At 51.0% G+C, this 18,237-nt stretch overlaps 1 protein-coding gene across 3 annotated transcripts in view; it reads right to left on the reverse strand.

The window, feature by feature from the left end:
- Window positions 1–257: 257 nt before the first annotated feature.
- Window positions 258–18,237, reverse strand: part of ZC3H4 (zinc finger CCCH-type containing 4) — a gene marked incomplete at both ends in the record, with an annotated part of 48,955 nt that continues 30,975 nt past the window's right edge. For 2 of the 3 annotated variants that reach the window (XM_080704269.1, XM_080704270.1), the window contains 8 exons: window positions 258–1,774; window positions 8,502–8,845; window positions 9,015–9,367; window positions 13,673–13,782; window positions 14,446–14,584; window positions 16,016–16,123; window positions 17,557–17,696; window positions 17,780–17,876. In XM_080704269.1, coding sequence (XP_080560395.1) covers window positions 258–1,774; window positions 8,502–8,845; window positions 9,015–9,367; window positions 13,673–13,782; window positions 14,446–14,584; window positions 16,016–16,123; window positions 17,557–17,696; window positions 17,780–17,876 — 2,808 coding nt within the window. Of the gene's footprint in view, window positions 1,775–3,234; window positions 3,487–8,501; window positions 8,846–9,014; window positions 9,368–13,672; window positions 13,783–14,445; window positions 14,585–16,015; window positions 16,124–17,556; window positions 17,697–17,779; window positions 17,877–18,237 lie in introns of all 3 variants that reach the window. The other variant, XM_080704268.1, reaches the window with a different exon arrangement.

The raw sequence follows: 18,237 nt of genomic DNA on the forward strand, positions 1-18,237 counted from the left end.
CCGGCCATCGCAGTGATTCATGTGCACAAGTCCAGAGGTCCAGGAGCCCTGCAGCACTGACCAGAACTGAAGATGGTTATATACAATTTATGTCTCAAACAAAGTACTACTTTAAAAAAAAAAGGTGTGTGTGTGGGGGGAGAAAAATAAAGAATACCCAGACCCCTTCCCTCACCCACAATTCCAACTTGGGTTGCTGCCCTTAAATATCGTCCTGGGAAGGGATAGAGAGGAGGGACGCTGGCTCCAGTCTAACACTACTGGCAAAAGGGGGAGGCCGTGGGGTCAAAGCCTTTAAAAACATCTTTCAGGGACCCTGCATCCTGCTCGCCCTCTCGGGCTGGGCTGTTGCCAGCGAATGGGCTTCCCGAGCCTGACTTCGGTGCTGGCTTCACGGTCCCGAAGAGGGTGGGCACAGGTAGGTTGTGCACCCCAGGCTGGGGTGGAGCACCCTCGGGTGGTGGGGTGGCTGTGGCCACAGTTGGGGCCACAGCAGCCTTGGGCCGGGGCCGGTTGTAACTGTTGTATCTGTCTGTGGTGGCAGCCGCGCCCCCATCTGCACTGGCCTTCCCAGTCTCTGGCTGCTCCAGGGCGGACTTGCGGACGAACGGGGGCTCCTTGGTCTTAGAGGCCGAGCTCTTGCCGTTGCCCTCGGGGCCCTTTGGCTGGGTGCCTGTATCTGTGGCCGGCTCTGCAGCTTTGCCACCTGCGTTAGGAGTCCTTGGGTCGTATAGGCTAATGCCACTCAGGACGCTACTCTGCCCACTTCCGCTGCCCTGGCCCAGCCCACCGGCCGCCAGCACTCGGGGGTCATAGGGAGCCGTGGCCGGTGGGGATGACTCCCCGCTAGGGCTGCCCGTTGGAGAGGATGCTTCGCTGGGGCTGGGCTTGGCACGGGAGGCAGCCGTGGAGTCTGCTGGTTTCTGCAGCCGAGGATCAGTCGGTGCCTTCCTCACCCTGGGGTCACTGGGCTTGTCACTCGGGCTGGGGGACGCTGAGGAGCCGGTAGCATTGACAGTCTTGAGGATGCGAGAGAGGAGTTCGAAATCAGGCAGGTTCGAGCCGGACGCACTGGGGTCTGTGGAGGTGCCCGCACGCTGCCGGGCATTGGGGGGCCCTGAAGGGGTGGAACGGTGCAGCCTGGGGTCCAGGGCAGGCATAGACTGCAGGGCGGCAGGCACAGGAGGCACCACGTCCTGCTTGGGGATGGGCAGAGGGATCAGGTCCTCCGGGTTCCACAGCACCGTGCGGGCGAAGCTCGGCTTGCCCAGGGTCACGTCCTTCTTGATGTGGCTAAACTGCTGCAGCTGTGACCGTGGGTCCCGCAGCGGGTGTCCAGGTAGGGGGTCAAGGGGAATGTTCACGGCCTTCTCCCGCAAGGCCCGCTCCCCGTCCTCCTCTTCAGTGGGGGGCTGCCCAGAACCTTTGGAGCTGCTAGGGCCAGCAGGGCTGGAATGAAGGCTGCCTTCAGGCTTGGAAGTGGGCAGGGAGCGAGCCAGCCGTGGATCTGAGGGCCCCGAGTCCCCTGGGCCAGACCCGCCAGCGGCCTCAGCATGGCGGGAGAGCCTGGGGTCCCTGCTGAGGCGCGGGTCAGCCAGCCGGCCTCCCGTGGGGTGTCCTTTCTGAAGGCGGGGGTCCCCTAGCCCACTGGTGCTCAGCTCCCCGACTGAAGCCTGGGGCCGGCTGGATGTCTGCTGCCTCAGGGTCTTGAGGATGGAGGTGACACTGCTCCCGCCCTCGTCCTCATCGCTGGAGTACCAGTTTCCGGTGTCACCTGAGGAGGAGCAGAGGAGCAGGAGGTGTGAGGGACCGCCACACACACTGCCAGCTCTTGGGACCCTGGCAGCTCACAGGTGAATGGCTCCTCTGCTGCCAGCTGACCTCAGTGTTCTCTCTCTCTGTTTTTTTTTTTGTTTTTTTTTTTTTTTGGGAAATACTGGAAATTGGACTGAGGGGTATTCTGCCTTTGAGCTACACTCCCTGGCCCTATCTTATTTTTATTTGCAAATGAGGTCTCAGTTGTGGAAGGCTGTGCTAAGTTTCTGAGGCTGGCCTTGAATCTGCGATCCTCCTGTTTCAGCCCCCAAGAACTAGCGTGCGCAATCACACCCAGTGTCTTCTCTTAAGGCCCTCTGGCAGCAGGCTGCCAAGAAGACCAAGGGGCCCTGGCAGGCTGGGGTGGCATCTGCAGAGCTGTTCTCCTGTGCCAACACTGTTCTAAGAAGTCTGTCTCATCTCAGCAACTCACTGACCACCGGGAGCCAACAGACATGCCCTCGGGAAAGATGAGAAGATAGAGGCCTGTGCCGAGGCCAGGCTCTGGGCATCTTTCTCTGGAGTCAGCCACCACTGATTCTGAGGCCCAAAAGGCCTGCAATGCACAGCCACCGCCCTCCACCTGAAGGGCTGGCGCCACCAAGTGCTAAAAGCGGAGCAACAATGACCCAGGCAGGGGACCCAAACCACGAGGGAAGGCAGCCCTGCCCCCCTCCTGCCATCCCCCTGGCTCCCAGGCTCCTGTCAGGGCACCCCGTGGCCTCTGGCTTCAGGCTCCAGACACCACTTGTCCTCTTCACCCTGAAGTGGATGTCATCAGAGCCACCCCTGGCACCTGTGCCTCTAATCCTCCCTTCCTTCCTTCCCTCCCCTCATCTCCTCCTCCCCCTCCCTTTGTTTCTCTTTTTTGTGGTACTGGGAATTGAGACCAAGGCATTCTACCTCCCAGCTACACCCCCAACCCTATTTTTTTTTTTTAATTTTAAAACAGGGTCTTGCTAGGTTGATGAGTTTCATTAATTGCTGAGGCTACCCTCGAACCTGCACTCCTCCTGTCTCTGCCTCCCAAGTACTGGGATTACAGGGGTGGGCCACCATGCCCAGATGCCCCTGGTTATTTCAACTACTCAAGCTTCTCTGCCACTCTCTGAGGGCATGCTCTAGTGAAGAGCTATGAAGCCTCTTGAAGCCCCCTCTGGAAGGGCAGACTGGTCTACCCTGCGGCCACTGTCTCTGCCAGAGAAAAGCCCCCCACCCAAAACCCCAAGACACAGGTGGGCAGTCATGACCTCCAGTTTTCTCAGGGACATGCAGCAGCCTGGCCTGGCTTCACAGCCCCGGACAGGAGTCTTCCCTGGCCACAGGCTCTTTTCCCGCTGGAAACGCGACCTAGGTGTCCCCACCTCTCCCCTGCAAGGCGGCCGGGGCCTGAGCCCCTGCCCCTGGGGGGACACGTGCCTTCCTCATTCTCCCGGTCCTGCTTGCTGCTCTCAGCCAGCCTCCTTGCTCTCTCCTCCTCCTCCTGCTGCTTCTGCTGGATCCGCAGGTACAGGGCCCTCTGGGCTGAGGGCAGGAAGTCGGGGACACCGGCGCCCGGCTTCGGCCGGCCTGGGGGCCCTCCCTCAGAGAAGCTGTCAGGCTCCAGAGGGTGCTCAGGGAAGAGGGGCTCCCCAGGCTGCCCCGGCAGCTCTTCGTAGTGCCCGTAGTCCTCTGTGGCAGGGAAGAACCAAGGGTTCACGTCGGGAAGGGCCTCAAGGTGCCAATGCCACCCACCAGCCCTTCACTGGAAAAGCAGACCCTGGATGGTGATGGCTGTGGACGTCCAGCCCTCCCCAGGCCTGGGCACCATCACTGAGGCAACTGGGAAGGATGACACTGAGTGCTCGATGATGCGGGCAAATGCGTATGAATGAGACAGGATGGAACCATGTGCATGTTTGTAAGATGCAAGGAAAGGCTTTGAAAGGACAGATAGGAAATGGCCCTTCTGGGATGAGGACAGGAGAGAGGCTGGCTGGGGCTTTCACCTTCCCCACCTGCTTTCGCCTTGCTTCAGTTATCTGTGAAGGTCATGAGCTCCATGGTTCATTGTGATAATTTTTTTCTTTTGGTGGTACTGGGGATTGCAACCAGGGGCATTCTACCTCTAAGATATACCGCTAGCCCTTTTTGTTTTGAAACAGGGTCTTGCTAAGTTGCTAAGGGTCTCACTAAATTGTTGAGGCTGGCTTCAAACCTGTGATCCTCCTGTCTCAGCTTCAGCTTCCCAAGTACTGAGATTACCAGTGTGCACCACAACACCTGGCTCTTTGTGATAAAAACAAAACAAAACAAAACCTGTATATCCTGGTGATGCTACCAAAACCAGGAAAAAGAGAGTGAAAATACATCTAAATGCTGCGTAGCCTCACATCAGCCCAGACACTGGTGGGCAATTTCTCTTCCCTCCCTCCTTCCTCAGGCTTCAGAATCCACAGATGTGTGAGTGTGCGGCTTCATGAAGGGGTGGGGGGAGGGGGTTCCCAAAGCCCCTGGAGAGGCACAGGGCTGACAGTTCAGCCTTCCCTCCTTCTACCCACCCCACCTACCCAGAGCCACAGAGAGCGTATGGGCTGCGACACACCTTGTTACCCTCACGCAATGGAGAGAATGAGTGTGTGAGAGTGAGTGAATGTGTGTGAGAACCCAGGACAGTGAGAGCTGTCCTTCCTAAGTGTGACATGGCCACTTCTACCTTTCTGGGACTTCCGAGCAATGGAAATGCAGTCAATGCTAAGAACGTGAATCTGTAAGCCAGGTGTGGTGGCGCACACTTGTCATCCCAGCATTTGGGAGGCTGAGAAAGGAGGATTACGGTTTGCGGACAGCCTCCACTACTACTTAGTGAGGCCCTCTACAACTCAGTGAGACCCTGTTTCAAAATAAAGAATAGCGCTGGGCGTGGTGGCGCACGCTTGTAATACCCGCGCTTGGGAGGCGGAGACAGGAGGATTGGACAGGTTCAAAGCCAGTCGCGCTGGCTTAAGAGACCCTGTTTCCAAAAAATAAAAAATAAAATATAGGGCTGGGGGTATAGCTTGGAGGTAGAATGCCCCTGGGTTCCATCCCCAGTACCCTCCAAAAATAAAGTGAATCTGTAATTTAGCTTAAACTAATAGAATTATAAATTGAAGAGCTGACAAATCTTTAATATATAAAGCATACGAAAGCCAGGCATGGTGGCACACCTTTGTAATCCCTGTATTTGGGAGTTTGAGACAGGAGGAGCACAGGTTCGTGGCTAATTTCAGCTAAGTGAGGCCCTCAACAATTAGTGAGACCCTGTTTCAAAATAAAGAATAAAAAAAGCCAGGCATAGTGGCGCGCGCTTGTAATTCCCACACTTGGGAGGCTGAGAAAGGAGGATCGTGCAGGTTTGAAGCCAGCCACCACTGGCTTAGAGACCCTGTTTCCAAGTAAAAAATATAAAATAGGCCTGGCAGTGTAGTCGAGAGGTAGAAGGCCCCTAGGTTCCGTTCCCAGTACCACCAAAAAAAAAAAAAAAAAAAAAAAAAAAAGAATAAAAAATAGGGCTGGGGGTATAGTTCAAAGGTAGAATGACTCTGGGTTCCATCCCTAGTTCTCCTCCCAAAAAAAGAAAAAAAGAAAGCATATGAATGCTGGGCATGGAAGTACACATCTATGCAATCTCAGTACTTGGGAGGCTGAAACAGGAGGATGACAGGTTCAAGGTCAGCCTCAGCTACTTAGTGAGGCCCTCTGCAGGTTAGTGAGACCCTGTTTCAAAATAAAGAATAAAATATAGGGTTGGGGGTATAGCTTGGAGGTAGAATGCCCCTGGGCTTTAACCCAGTAGAAGGAAGGAGGGAAGGAAGGAAGGGAGGGAGGGAGGAAAGGAAAGAGGAAGGAAGGAAGGAAGGAAGGAAGGAAGGAAGGAAGGAAGGAAGGAGAGCGAGCTGGGCATAGTGGCGCATGCCACTACTCCCCTGCTTGGGAGGCTGCGACGAGAAGGTTACAAGTTCTCAGTCAGCCTGAGTTACTTGGTGAGGCCCTGCACAACTTAGTGTGATCCTGTCTCAAAAATGGGGCCTGGTGTGTAGCTCGGAGGAAGAATTCCCCAGGTTCAAACCCCGGTACCACACACGCACAAAAAAATAAATAAATAAATAAAAGATTCAGCTAGGTGTGGTGACGTGTGTCTGAAATCCCAGTGACTCCAGTGGCTGAGGCAGGAGGTTGCTAGTTCACAGCCAGCCTGGGCAACTTAGCCAGACCTTGTCTCAAAATAAAAAATAAAAGCACCGAGGTATCTCAGTGGTAGATAGCTCCAGATTTAATCCCTAGTATCACACACACACAAAAAAAAAAGGAGGAAGGAGGAAGGAGGAGGAGGAGGAAGGAGGAAAAGAAGGGGAGGAGGGGGGGGAGGAGAAAGAAGAAAGGTCCCACACTGCACCTAGCGCCTGAACTTGATCACGCCGGGGCTGACAGGGCCGCTCTAATCCATGCCCACTAGGAGCTGGGGACCCCAGTGAACAAGATAGCCAAGGCTCCTCCTACCCACAACAGTCAGGAGAGAATGATGCGATGGCTGTGTAAGCCCAAATACAACTGCAAACCGTACAACAGTAAGTGGTTGGCTTTTTGTTTTGTCTTTTGTGGTAGTAGAGAGTGAACTCAGAGCATTTTACCTCCACACTATATCCCAAGCGTGTGTGTGTGTGTGTGTTACTGGGGATTGAACCCAGGGGCATTCTACCTCCAAGCTATGTCCCCAGACCTAATTTACTTTTATTTGGAAACAGGGTCTCAGTAAGTTGATGAGAGTCTCACTATTTGCTCAGGCTATCCTCAAACCTGCGATCCTCTGTGTCAGCCTCCCAAGTACTGGGACTCCAAGCATGCGCCTCGATGCCTGGCTTAGCCTGTTTTATTTTTTGTTTTGAAACCGGGTCTCACTAGAGCTGGGCGTGGTGGTGCATGCTTGTAATCCCAGCATTCAGGAGGCTGAGACAGGAGGATCACAGTTCACGGACAGCCTCAGCTGCTACTTAGTGAGGCCCTTTGCGACTCAGTGAGACCCTGTTTCAAAATAAAGAATAAAAAAATAGGGCTGGGGGTATATCTCTGAGGTAGAATGCCAGTACCACAAAAAAAAAAAAAAAAAAAAAGAAAGAAAAGAAAAGAAAAAAGAAACCGGGTCTTACTAGGTGGCCAAAAGTTTTATTAAGTTGCTGAAGCTGGCCTTGAATCTTCTCTAAGCCTAGTTACAGCTCAATTTCTTTAAAAAGCAAATTACTCTAAAAATGCCCACTGTTAATAGAAGGGCTGACTTTTGGACTCTTTCTCTTGAAAAACATCTATCTAAGCTTGCTGAGGATGGTGAGTTGCTCTAGACAGCCTGCCCCTCGCGGCTTTCTGAAGGCTGTGCTCCTCACTCCAACACCATCCGCACACCAAGGACACATTTCCACCTCCAGCCTGGAAATGGCCAGGCTGCTCTTCCAACCACTGTCTCAAAATGTCTGTACAACTGACAAGTGGGTACCCATGCTTCACATGGCCAAAACAGAAGTGCTGCTGCCACTCCTGGGGCCTGGCTGTGCCAGGGACTACCAGGGTGCAGCAAGCACCCCATCCTCCATGCTGCTTCTGCCTGGGGGTTCAGGGACCACAAAGGCCCCAGGGCACTGTGTCTAAACCATGAGGCCTGACACAGCTATTCTGAGCCACCTCTCAACCACTGCCTGCTCCCTGCACCCTAGACAAGTCCATAGCCACCCAGAAGCTGCCTCCATGCCTACCCCTCACCCTCATTGACCCTACCATTCTTCCCAGCCAGGAGGTCACTGCTGCCACGCTGACAGCCCTGTGCACCCTGGGTCTTCTTCCATCTCCAGGTGCTGAGCTTGGAGCCTACTGCTCCCGGCTGCCGCCTCTCCACCCATCTCAATGCACTGTAATAATCGTTCCCACCCAGCCTCTCCCCACATCTTCCCACACTGTCTTCTAACAATGGCCAGTATTGAAATGAGCGGATTGGCTTATGTACACGTTTGAAGTCTGCTCCTCTCCACTCAGATGAGCCAAGGCAAGGCCAGCAGCCTGCCATCTCAGAGCTTGGGCAAGGAGCAATCTCCCCCTCCTTTCATATATTCTTTTCTTTTTTGTTGTTTTGATGGTGCTGGGGACTGAACCCAGAGCCTTGTACTTGGTAAGCAAACACTATGCCTCCAGCCCTCTCCTCCTCCTTTTGGAGGGCTGAACACACATCTCCCAGGCCACACATATCATCTAGCTCCTACTAACACTAGAGATGTTACCAATGCACAAGAAGAAACAAAGAAGGAAGAAAAATGGCCAGTCATGGGAACAAGACAAACAGAGCCACAGGGCCAACACTGTCAGCTCTAAGACCGGAAGTGTCTGGAAAAAGGAGCTTTGTCCAAGATACCTGACTTCTGAGAAGGAATCAGGTGCATGGCCAGGTACACTGAGTGAAATTTCTTAAACACTAAGCAAACCTTGTGATAGTAAACATAATAATCCTTTTGGTCTCCTTAAGACAATGAACCCATCACCAAAAATATCCAACCATTAAATGGAACAGGGATGGGAGATGGAACCCTGTTTTCAGACAGATTCAGAACAAGAAAGAAAGTCTCACCTTCGATTCCATCCTGCACTACCCGTGCCCAGGCAGTCCCGTCAGGAGCCCCACGTACCTGCGTCCCCGACGAGACCCGGCTCCATCTCCATGCCCTCCTGCTGCTGGTAGAAGTTTTCGTAGAAGTTCTGGGCTGGCGGGATGGGGGGCATCATTCCAGAATGTGGGGAGTCTCCAGGACCATAGGGCATCATTGGGGGGCCACCAGGACCCATGGGCGGGCCAGGGTTCATGCCTGGGCCCATCGGCATGTCTGGGTGCATGTCCGGATGCATGTCGGGGTGCATGTCTGGGTGCATGTCCGGATGCATGTCAGGGTGCATGGGGCCCCCCATTGGCCCTGGGGGCCCCATGTTGGGACCGGGACCCATTGGCCCTGGGGGTCCGCCAGGTCCAGGGAACCTAGAGGAGGAAACAGTGCCTGTGAAGGCAGCTGCTGAGGAAAGATGGCAGCGCCCCCAGCCCAGAACGTGCAGAGGGCTCCATATGGAGCGTCTGGGCCCCAGGCCATTCGCCCCAGACGGTGACTCCAAGAAGTCCAGAGAGACAGGACCCTGCCCAGGCCACTCACCTCACACCCAGCTTCTCAGCCAGCTGTCCTGTGGGCCGCACCACGATCTCAAACAAGGAGGGGATCTTTTTGTTGTACATATCCTGCTGCTGTGGGGACAGTGGCTCGTGCACTGGCATGGGCATCTGAGGGGGCCCAGGTGGCGGAGGAGGGGGTGGGGGCGGGGGCGGGGGGCCACCCTGCATGGGCCTGCCATTGGGAGAGGTGGGGGCCTGGGGGCCGGGGGGCCGGGGCGGGGTGGGCAGGAGGCCCACACCCGGGGGCGGTTTGGGCAGCGGATTGATGCCCTGCTTCTTCAGCTCTTCAACTTCCTTTTCATCCTCAGCACCCGCTTCTGCATCATCGGCCAACATCTACAGGTGAGAAAGGGAACAGGGAAAGGAGTCATCAGAAGGCTGCGACAGGAGTTAGACTGGAATGAACCGCTCCAGTGTTGAGAAAAGAATTTTCCAAGGAAAAATTGAAAACACAAGTATTCACAGGACCTTACAGTATAGGGCCAATGACCGAAATTCCTTTCTGCAACAAAAGTCCACATCAGACACTACTCTACAGCTACCCTTTGGGACTGGCTGGTAGGGGGAGCCATTCCTATCCAGTGGTAAAAGCGCACATCACATCAAGTACACCGCCCGGCCACTTGACTGCTTATTGACTTACTTAGTGACACTGGGATTGAACCCAAGGTCATTCTTCTGTGCTGCATTCTCAACTGTGATGCAGCAACAGCAATATGATATTTGCAACACTGTGCTTCTACAGAGCAACAAATAAAAGCTGGCATGGTGGCGCTTGCCTATAATTCCAGTACTTGGGAGGCTGAGACAGGAGGATAGCAGGTTTGAGGATAGCCTTAGCAAGTAGTGAGACTCGCCACCTAGTGAGACCTGTTTGAAGATAAAAAAAAAAAAAAAAAAAAAAAAAAAGGCCTGGGGGCTATAATCCAGATGTAGAAGGCCCCTGAGTTCAATCGCCAGTTATCACACATAAAAAAAGCGCTTGAAACTCGGTTGATACAAATTGAGAGGGTGGTGCACACTTGTAATCCCAGTACTTGGGCCCTGAGACAGAAAGATCACAGGTTCAAAGATACCCTCAGCAAGTAGTGAGACTTTTTTGTGTGTGCGTGTGGTACTAGGGATGGAATCCAGGAGTATTCTACCTCGGAGCTACACCCCCAGCCCTATTTTTAACTTTTTTTTTGGGTGGTACTGTGGTTCCTGGAAACACTTCTACCTCCGGGCTATGCTCCAAGACCTATTTTATATTTTTTATTTGAAAACAGGGTCTCTTAAACCAGCAAGGCTGACTTTGAACCTGCCTCCTGTCTCTACCTCTCAAGCGCAGGGATTACAAGTGTGCACCACCACGCCCGGCATTAACTTTTTTTTTTTTTTTTGCAGGTCTGGAGATGGAACCCAGGGGTATTTGCCCTCCAAGCTACACTCCCTGCCCTATTTTCTATTTTTTAATCTTTATTTTATTTTTTGTGATACTGGGGATGATACCCAGTGACCGTCTACCTCCAGGCTATGCTCCCAGACTTATTTTATATTTTATTTGGAAACAGGTTCTCACTAAGTTGCTGAAAACCTCACTAAGTAGGAGAGGCTGTCTTTGAACTTGCACAATCCTCCTGTCTCAGCTACCCAAGTACTGGGATTACAAGCATGTGCCACTATGCCAGGCTTATTCTTTATTTTGAAACAGAGTCTCACTAAGTTGAGGAGAGCCTCACTAAGTAGCTGAGGCTGTCCATGAACAGCGAACCTCAGGTTTCAGCCTCCTTAATGCTGGGATTATAAGCATGTGCCACTATGCCGGTTCTTATTCTTTATTTTGAAACGGTCTCACTGAGTTGCAAAGGGCCTCACTAAGTAGCCGAGGCTGGCCACCAACCACAATCCTCCTGTCTCAGCCTCCCAAGTACTGGTATCACAAGCATGTTCTACCACTCGTGGCAGTAGTGAGACTTTTATCAAACTAGTGAGACCCTGTTTTTCGAAAACAAAAATACCCCTGGGTTTAATCCCTAATACCAAAAAAGAAAAAAAAAGTCTCAATTCTTTTTTTTTTTTTTTTAATAAAGACAATAGGTTTATTTAGTTCACAATTCTGGAAGTTATTTTATTTTGGTGGTGGTACTGGGGACAATTATTTATTTATTATTATTATTACTTGTTATGATGGTATTTGGGCCAAATAAGACATACTGCTAAAATCAAGCTCACTTGTTCCTTTTTTATTTCAAAAATAGTGAGCAGGGATTAAAAAAAATTTCAAAATAAAAACAGCCACAAACTGGGCATGGTGGCATACACTTGTAATCCCAGTATTTGGGAGGCTGAGACAGTAGGATCACGGTTTGAAAACAGCCTCAGCTACTTAGTGAGGCTTTTTGCAAGGAGTGGTGGTGCACGCTTATAATCCCAGAGCTTGGGAGGCTGAGACAGGAGGATCGCACAGGTTCAAAGCCAGACTCAGCTACTGAGTGGGGTTCTCAGCAACTTAGTGAGACCCTGTTTCCAAATAAAGTATAAAATAGGTCTGGGAGTATAGCCCGGAGGTAGAAAAGCCCCTGGGTTCCACCCCCAGTACCACACAAAATAAATAAACAAATAATTTAAAAAGTAACAAAATATTGGGTCATAGCGGGGCGTGGTGGCACACGCTTCTAATCCCAGCATTCAGGAGGCTGAGACTGGAGGATGGCGGTTAGCGGACAGTCTCAGCTACTTAGTGAGGCCCTCCGCAACTTAGTGTGACCCTGTTTCAAAGTAAAGAATAAAATATAGGGCAGGGGGTGTAGTTTGGAGTCAAATGTTCCTGGGTTCCAGCCCCAGCCCCTCAAAAAAAAAAAAAAAAAAAAAAGAAAAGAAAAGAAAAAATAGGGTCAAGGGTGTAGCTCAGAGGTAGAATAACCCTGGGTTCCACCCCCAGTACCGCAAAAATAAAATTAAATTAAAATTAAAACATAGCTAGTAGAATAGCCGGGCGTGGTGGCGCACGCTTGTAATCCCCGCACTTGGGAGGCTGAGACAGGAGGATCGCACAGGTTCAAGATCGCACAGGTTCAAGGCCAGCCTCAGCTACTTAGTGAGGCTCTCAGCAACTTAGTGAGACCCTGTTTCCAAATAAAGTATAAAATAGATCTGGGAGTATAGCCTGGAGGTAGAAAGCCTCTGGGTTCCACCCCAGTACCAAAAATAAAAAATAAAAATAAATAAAAATAAAACACAGCTAATAGAAAAATTAAAAGGAACTATCTGGCTTGATTGTTCTTTCTGGGAATGTAAACTCTGAGTCACCAGCAGGGGGCAGCCCCCAGCCAGATATCCTGTAATTCTTCAAGTGAGAAATGGGGCTGCCATTATTTTCTCCCAGGCTTTTTTACAGTATAAAATAATTTACCTCTAGGTATTTGCTGAATCCACAGCCCTAGGGTACAGTCTCCCCAAAGGGAAGAGCTAAGTGAACTTTTCTGCAGACCCTTGTGTCCTGTTTTGTTTATGCAGGCTTCCCCTGAACTCCTCTTGTGACCCTGTTAAGAGTGTGTGTGTGTGCGCGCTACTGGGGATTGAATCTAGGAGCTTTCTCCCTTGGAATTCCCCCACCAACCCTTTTAGTTTTTTGTTTGCAAACAGGTTCTTGCTAGGTTGCTGAGAGTCTATGTCGGTGAGGCTAGCCCTGATATCCTGTCTCAGCTTTCCTAATGTTGGGATTATGGGTAGGGCACACACCATGCCAGGCCCCCTGCTAGTGTTTAATAGGGCAGTTCCTGTCGGATGGATGTTATCCATCCTTCTCAATCTCAAATAATAGCCAATCTTCTAAAATCTTTGTGAACTAGAAGGGTCATTTTGTTGTTGTTTTCTGTTTTTGTGGTGCTGGGGATTACCTCTGGGTGTGTACCTCTGATATACACACCCAGACTGATTTTATTTTTATTTGGGAACGGTCTTAACACTTTACTGAGGGCCTCCGCTAAATTGCTCGTGCTGGCTTTGAACTCATGATCCTCCAGTCTCAGCCTCCCAAATACTAGGATTACAGGCAGGTACCACCCCACTCAGTTTAGGAAGGGTCACTTAAAGGATACCTGTTCCTTCTCACTTCATTCTGGGATGTATCATGTATTAGGGAATGAGGACAAGAATTTGGAGCCCCTGAAGTCCAAATCCTGACTCCTCAGGGAGAACGGTCACCAGGGTTTCAAATGTCACCTGGCTTGAGACCACATGACACGTCACCTGAGGTCTCCTCCTCCAGAGACCCACAGTACCCCTACCTTCTACTCTGCATCAGAATCCCTAAGAACTGGGAAGAAACACTGGCATTTCCAATGCCTCTTCTTTGTGTGTCATGGACTCTCTCCACAAGACACTAAGATATCATGAGACTCTGGAGACACACCCAGGCCATGGCCCCAGGGAATGCAGCAGCAGCCTACACCAGCCCAGAGCAAGACCTGTGTGCCCACCCAACTGTCCTGCACAAAGGCAGGCAGGCACCGTGGCCTCCTAACTGTGGGGCAGCTCCAGAGCAATGCAAATGGGAGTCCTGCTCCTGCAGAGCCCAGATGGGCCAGCGGTGGGCCAAGGCCACAGACACTGCCCTTCCTGGTTCCCTTTAGCCCCACATTACCCCAAAGACATTACCTTATCCAATAGCTCTCTCGTCTCTTCAGTCAGAGGGTCGTGGGAAAACATGCAGTCATCACCATTGATGCAGTTCCCAGTTGTATGATATAACTTACATGGAAAGTCACGTTCAAGAGAATTAAGGTAAATGTTTCATATCACATCCCCACCTAAGGAGAGAATTCACCCTCTTTGTTTTGAAGATAAGGAAACCTGAGCCAGAGAGGTCAGGTGACTTTCTCAGGGTTGCACAGTGGATTGGCAGCTGAACCAAGACGTGGATCTCAAGAGTCCTGTTCCAGAGCCATTTCTTTCCTTTTACTGGGGATTGAACCAAGGAACATTCTACCTCTGAGCTATACATCCAGTCTACTTTATTTTTATTTGGAAACAGGGTCTCGCTAGGTTGAGAAGAGTCTCACTACTTGCCGAGTCTAACCTCAAACCTGTGATTCTCCTGTCTCAGCCTCCCAAGTACTGGGACTACAGGCGTGCACCACCAAGCCGGGCTGCCAGAGCCATTTCTGTCTCTCCAAGCTGGTCTTGGAGTGGGAGTCCTTAGATCCTCAATGGGGGTGGGAAAATTAAATGGACTGCCTAAGGTTACAAAGCTAGGTTGGAAAAAAAAAAAATCTCAGAAAGCCATGTGGTACTTGCTGGTCTTGAGAATACATGTCAAAGAGACAGGATGGCAGTTATGCCTTGGCTTACTCACAAGAATGGGGACAGCAGAGCCAGCCACGTGGGCAGAGGTGAGGGCTGAAGGAGATGAAGAGGTCAGCTATTACTACCATACAGATGCGGGTGGCAAAGGATATCGTGCATGTAGGGGCAGTTCTCAGCCCTGGCGCAGAATCCGGTGATGTAAAACTTGCACAGCTCTCGCTTCTTTGGCAATTCGATGTCATGGCTAAAGTTACAGTGGTCTCCCTGGAAAAGAAGCTCTGAGAGGGTCAGGTGGGGCCGTGCAGGCCCCGCCTCACTCCTGCCTGCAGAGGGCAGATCTGCTCTGTCCTGCTGGTGGCACAAGCGACTCTGCCATGGAAAGGACAGCTCAGACAAGACACAGCCTTGATGGTTCTGCAACAGCAGTGCCAGCCCTCAGCCGCTGTGCACCGCCTGACCCCAGGGGCTGCCTCTGCTGCTTTCCAGCTCTCTTCTTTTTCTTCTTTCCCTCTCTCAACTACTCGGTTTTTATTTTTACAGTTTGCTGTGTGGCACAGAGGGCTTTTCACCTATCTGCCATCCAGTCCCACACTTCTTCCCCAACAAAAGCCTAATTTGGTTTGAGGAAGAATGTACCAGGCTAAAAAGACTGCATTTCTTTCAGGCTAAAAAAACGTCATTTCTTTGCCTCCCTTACAAATCCAGCCAATCAGACAGAGGCAAAAGCATCTAGGGAGGATATTTCCTGGAAAAAAACAATTCTTTCATCTATTTTCTTTTTTCCTCCTAGACCTGAGATACGATGTTCCGAGGCAGAGCAGCCACTGTATAAATATTAAGGACAAATGCCACATGCCAAAGGTGGTAGAACAGGAAGCAGTAGGGAGCCCCTGTACCCCAGGGTGCCGCCGATCAAGGCCCAGCCTCGGGCTGCTCCCCTCCTCATCCTGAGCAGAACATGCACGTGCTGAAGCCAGTGGAACTGGGCTCTCCTTTTCTTGTAGTCAAATACAAGCAGAACAAAAGGACCCCAGATGGAATTACGGTTTGTGTTCTCTGTCCCGCCCAGTTCCCTTGAAAGTCATTCACTGTCACTAGGAACTAGAGACAGGCTGTCCTGCACCAGTGTTCCTTCACCCTTAAGAATGGCTACTCATTCTTCTTCTAAGCACTCAAGTTTCTAAAAAACAATACAAATTGGGTTATGATGAGGAATATTTTATACATGATATTTATCTAAAATACCGATGTCTTCCCAAGTCTGAAACACAGAAGTTCAGAGCATTCTAGCACTAAAAGATGCTCTGAAGTCTAAGGCTAACCTGGATCCCCCTTCCCCCATTGTCTATCTGGATGCATTAATAATTCCCTTCCCAACCCTAAAGCTTAATGACATGCTGAAGATATGTCACATCTTTGCAATAGTGTCAACTGTTAGAAATCTAAAGCCATATGGATGAATGGGAATTTTGGCCAAAAAATATCCCCAAAACCAAAAACATTCCCATGTTGTCTTGCCCTGGGTGCTCCTCAGGGAGAAAGGAACCAAGTCTCCAGGCCTGCCCAGGCGTCTCTTAGCACCAGTATGTGCCCACAGGGAGAAAGACTGCCACCCAGTCATCCGCACACAGCCCGCAGGCTTGTGGCCTTCAGAACACACACGCTTTGCACCCCGAGGCGCCCACCAGCCCTTACCCAGGTGCACCGTCCTTCCACGAAGTACTTGCAGATGACTTTGCCTTTCTTGTCAGACTGCTGGTGGGGCTTGTCATGGTCACTCCTGCGGTAGCCCCCGCCACCATCCTGCGGGGAAGGCAGTGTGGGTATGAAGGGGAGTGAAAGGAGGGGACAGAGGCTCTGAGCGAGGAGAGCAATAGAAGGGCAGCTCTGTCTGCACAGAGGTCCACTGTGGGATTTGCCACCCAGGGTGGAGACGGGCTCAGACAGAAAAATCTATGACACTTGGACATGCTGGAAGCGGAGTTTGTGAGTTCTGTGTGCCTGTGCAGGAACCTGTCCACCTCAGACAAGAGGCAACATGGCCATCTGTAAAATCTTCCCAGACTAGCCGGGCATGGTAGCGCACGCTTGTAATCCCCGCGCTTGGGAGGCGGAGACAGGAGGATTGCGCAGGTTCGAAGCCAGCCCCGCGCGCTGGCTTAGGAGACCCTGTTTCCAAATAAAAATGTAAAAATAGGTCTGGGAGTGTAGCCCGAAGGTAGAAGGGCTTCCAGGAACTCCAGCAACACACACACACACACACACACACACATACCCTTCCCAGACTATCGGAAAAGGTCACCTAGAACCTTTCGAGCCTTAGAGACTCACTGAGGTGTCTACTAAAGGCATGGATTTAAACACTAAGGGTCTCACCAGCAGTGTAACCTCCAAGAGACAACAATGACCAATCCCTTGGCGAAGGGCAAATGGGAGCAGAGGCAGGGGGCTGGATTAACCTCATACACTAACTCCTTAAAGAAAAACTTTACTCTTTTTACGGTGCTGGGGATTGAATAAGGAGCACTCTACCTCAGAGCTATATCCCTAGCCCAATTTTTTATTCAAAAACAAATAAATGCTGGGACTGGACTTAGGGGTACCCTACCTCTGCCGCTCAGTGGCACACCTGGCCCTGTACCCTTTTTTTTGTCTTGCTAAGTTGCTGAGCATCTCCCAAGTGCGGGGATTATAGGTATGTGCCACTATACTTAGTTCAGCCCTTTTCATTTTTTATTTTGAGACAGTGTTCTGCCGAGCTGTCCAGGTTAACCTCAAACCTGCAATTCTATCTCAGTCTCTTCAATAACCAGGATCACAAATGCATACCCCTGTGCCTGGCTTTCTACCTCTGAGCTATACCCCCATCCCTATTTTTTATTATATATATTTTTTTGCAGGTCTGTGGATGGAACCCAGGGGCATTCGACCTCCGAGGTATACCCCTAGCCCTATTTTTTATTCGTTATTTTGAAGTAGGGTCTCACTGAATTCCAGAGGGTTTCATCAAGTAGCTTAGGCTAGCCTCGAACCTATAATCCTCCTATCTTGTCTTCCCAGGTACTGGAATTAAAAGTGTGCACCACCATGCCTGGTCAATCCCAGCATTTAAAAGAAAGAAAGAAAGAAAGAAAGAAAGAAAGAAAGAAAGAAAGAAAGAAAGAAAGAAAGAAAGAAAGAAAGATCCCAGAAGGGCTCCTGGCCACAAACATCTGATCAAAGCAGAATCAACTCACGCCCATGTCATCATCATAGAAGTCCTCGTCATCATTCATTCCGCCTTTGTTCATTCCTCCTCGGCTTCCACCTCGACCACGGCCCCGGCCCATCCCTTTCCCTCGGCCTCGAGAACCACGGCCACGGCCTCGACTCAACCCTGCAGAGAAGGGGGCATTAGCCTGCTCACCTTCCCCAGACTCAGAGCCCCCACCTGCACAGCACCCCCAGGCCCCTGCCTACCTCGGCCGCGGCTGTCCTTGGACCTGCGGTACTGGTTCAGCTCCTTAGAGTACTCATCATAATCATCGTCACCCATTGGCTCCTCACTTTCACCATACTGAAATTCCAGAAAAACGAAAGGCCAGGAAAGGTCAGAGGGAAGCAATAAATACCCTCTAACTGGATACTCTGTGCCCTCATGGAGGGCAGGGGAACAAACTAGGGACAAGTGTGACTGCCTGAAGGGTGTGTGCTCCTAATCCCTTCTAGGGCCGCCTTTGCTACAAAGACTCAGCACAGCACCTCTTCACGTAATTCACAGCTGTAAACTGGACACGTTGGCAAATGCCTGTAATCCCAGAATTTGGGAGCCTGAGACAGGAGAATCTCAGATTTGAGACCAGTCTCAGCAACCATCAGTGAGACAAACGCTCAGTAAAATCTCAACAATTTGGAGAACCTGTTTTCAAATAAAAATT

This window comes from Muscardinus avellanarius, assembly GCF_963383645.1.
Source record: "Muscardinus avellanarius genome assembly, chromosome: 10".
Taxonomy (NCBI): Eukaryota; Metazoa; Chordata; class Mammalia; order Rodentia; family Gliridae; genus Muscardinus; species Muscardinus avellanarius.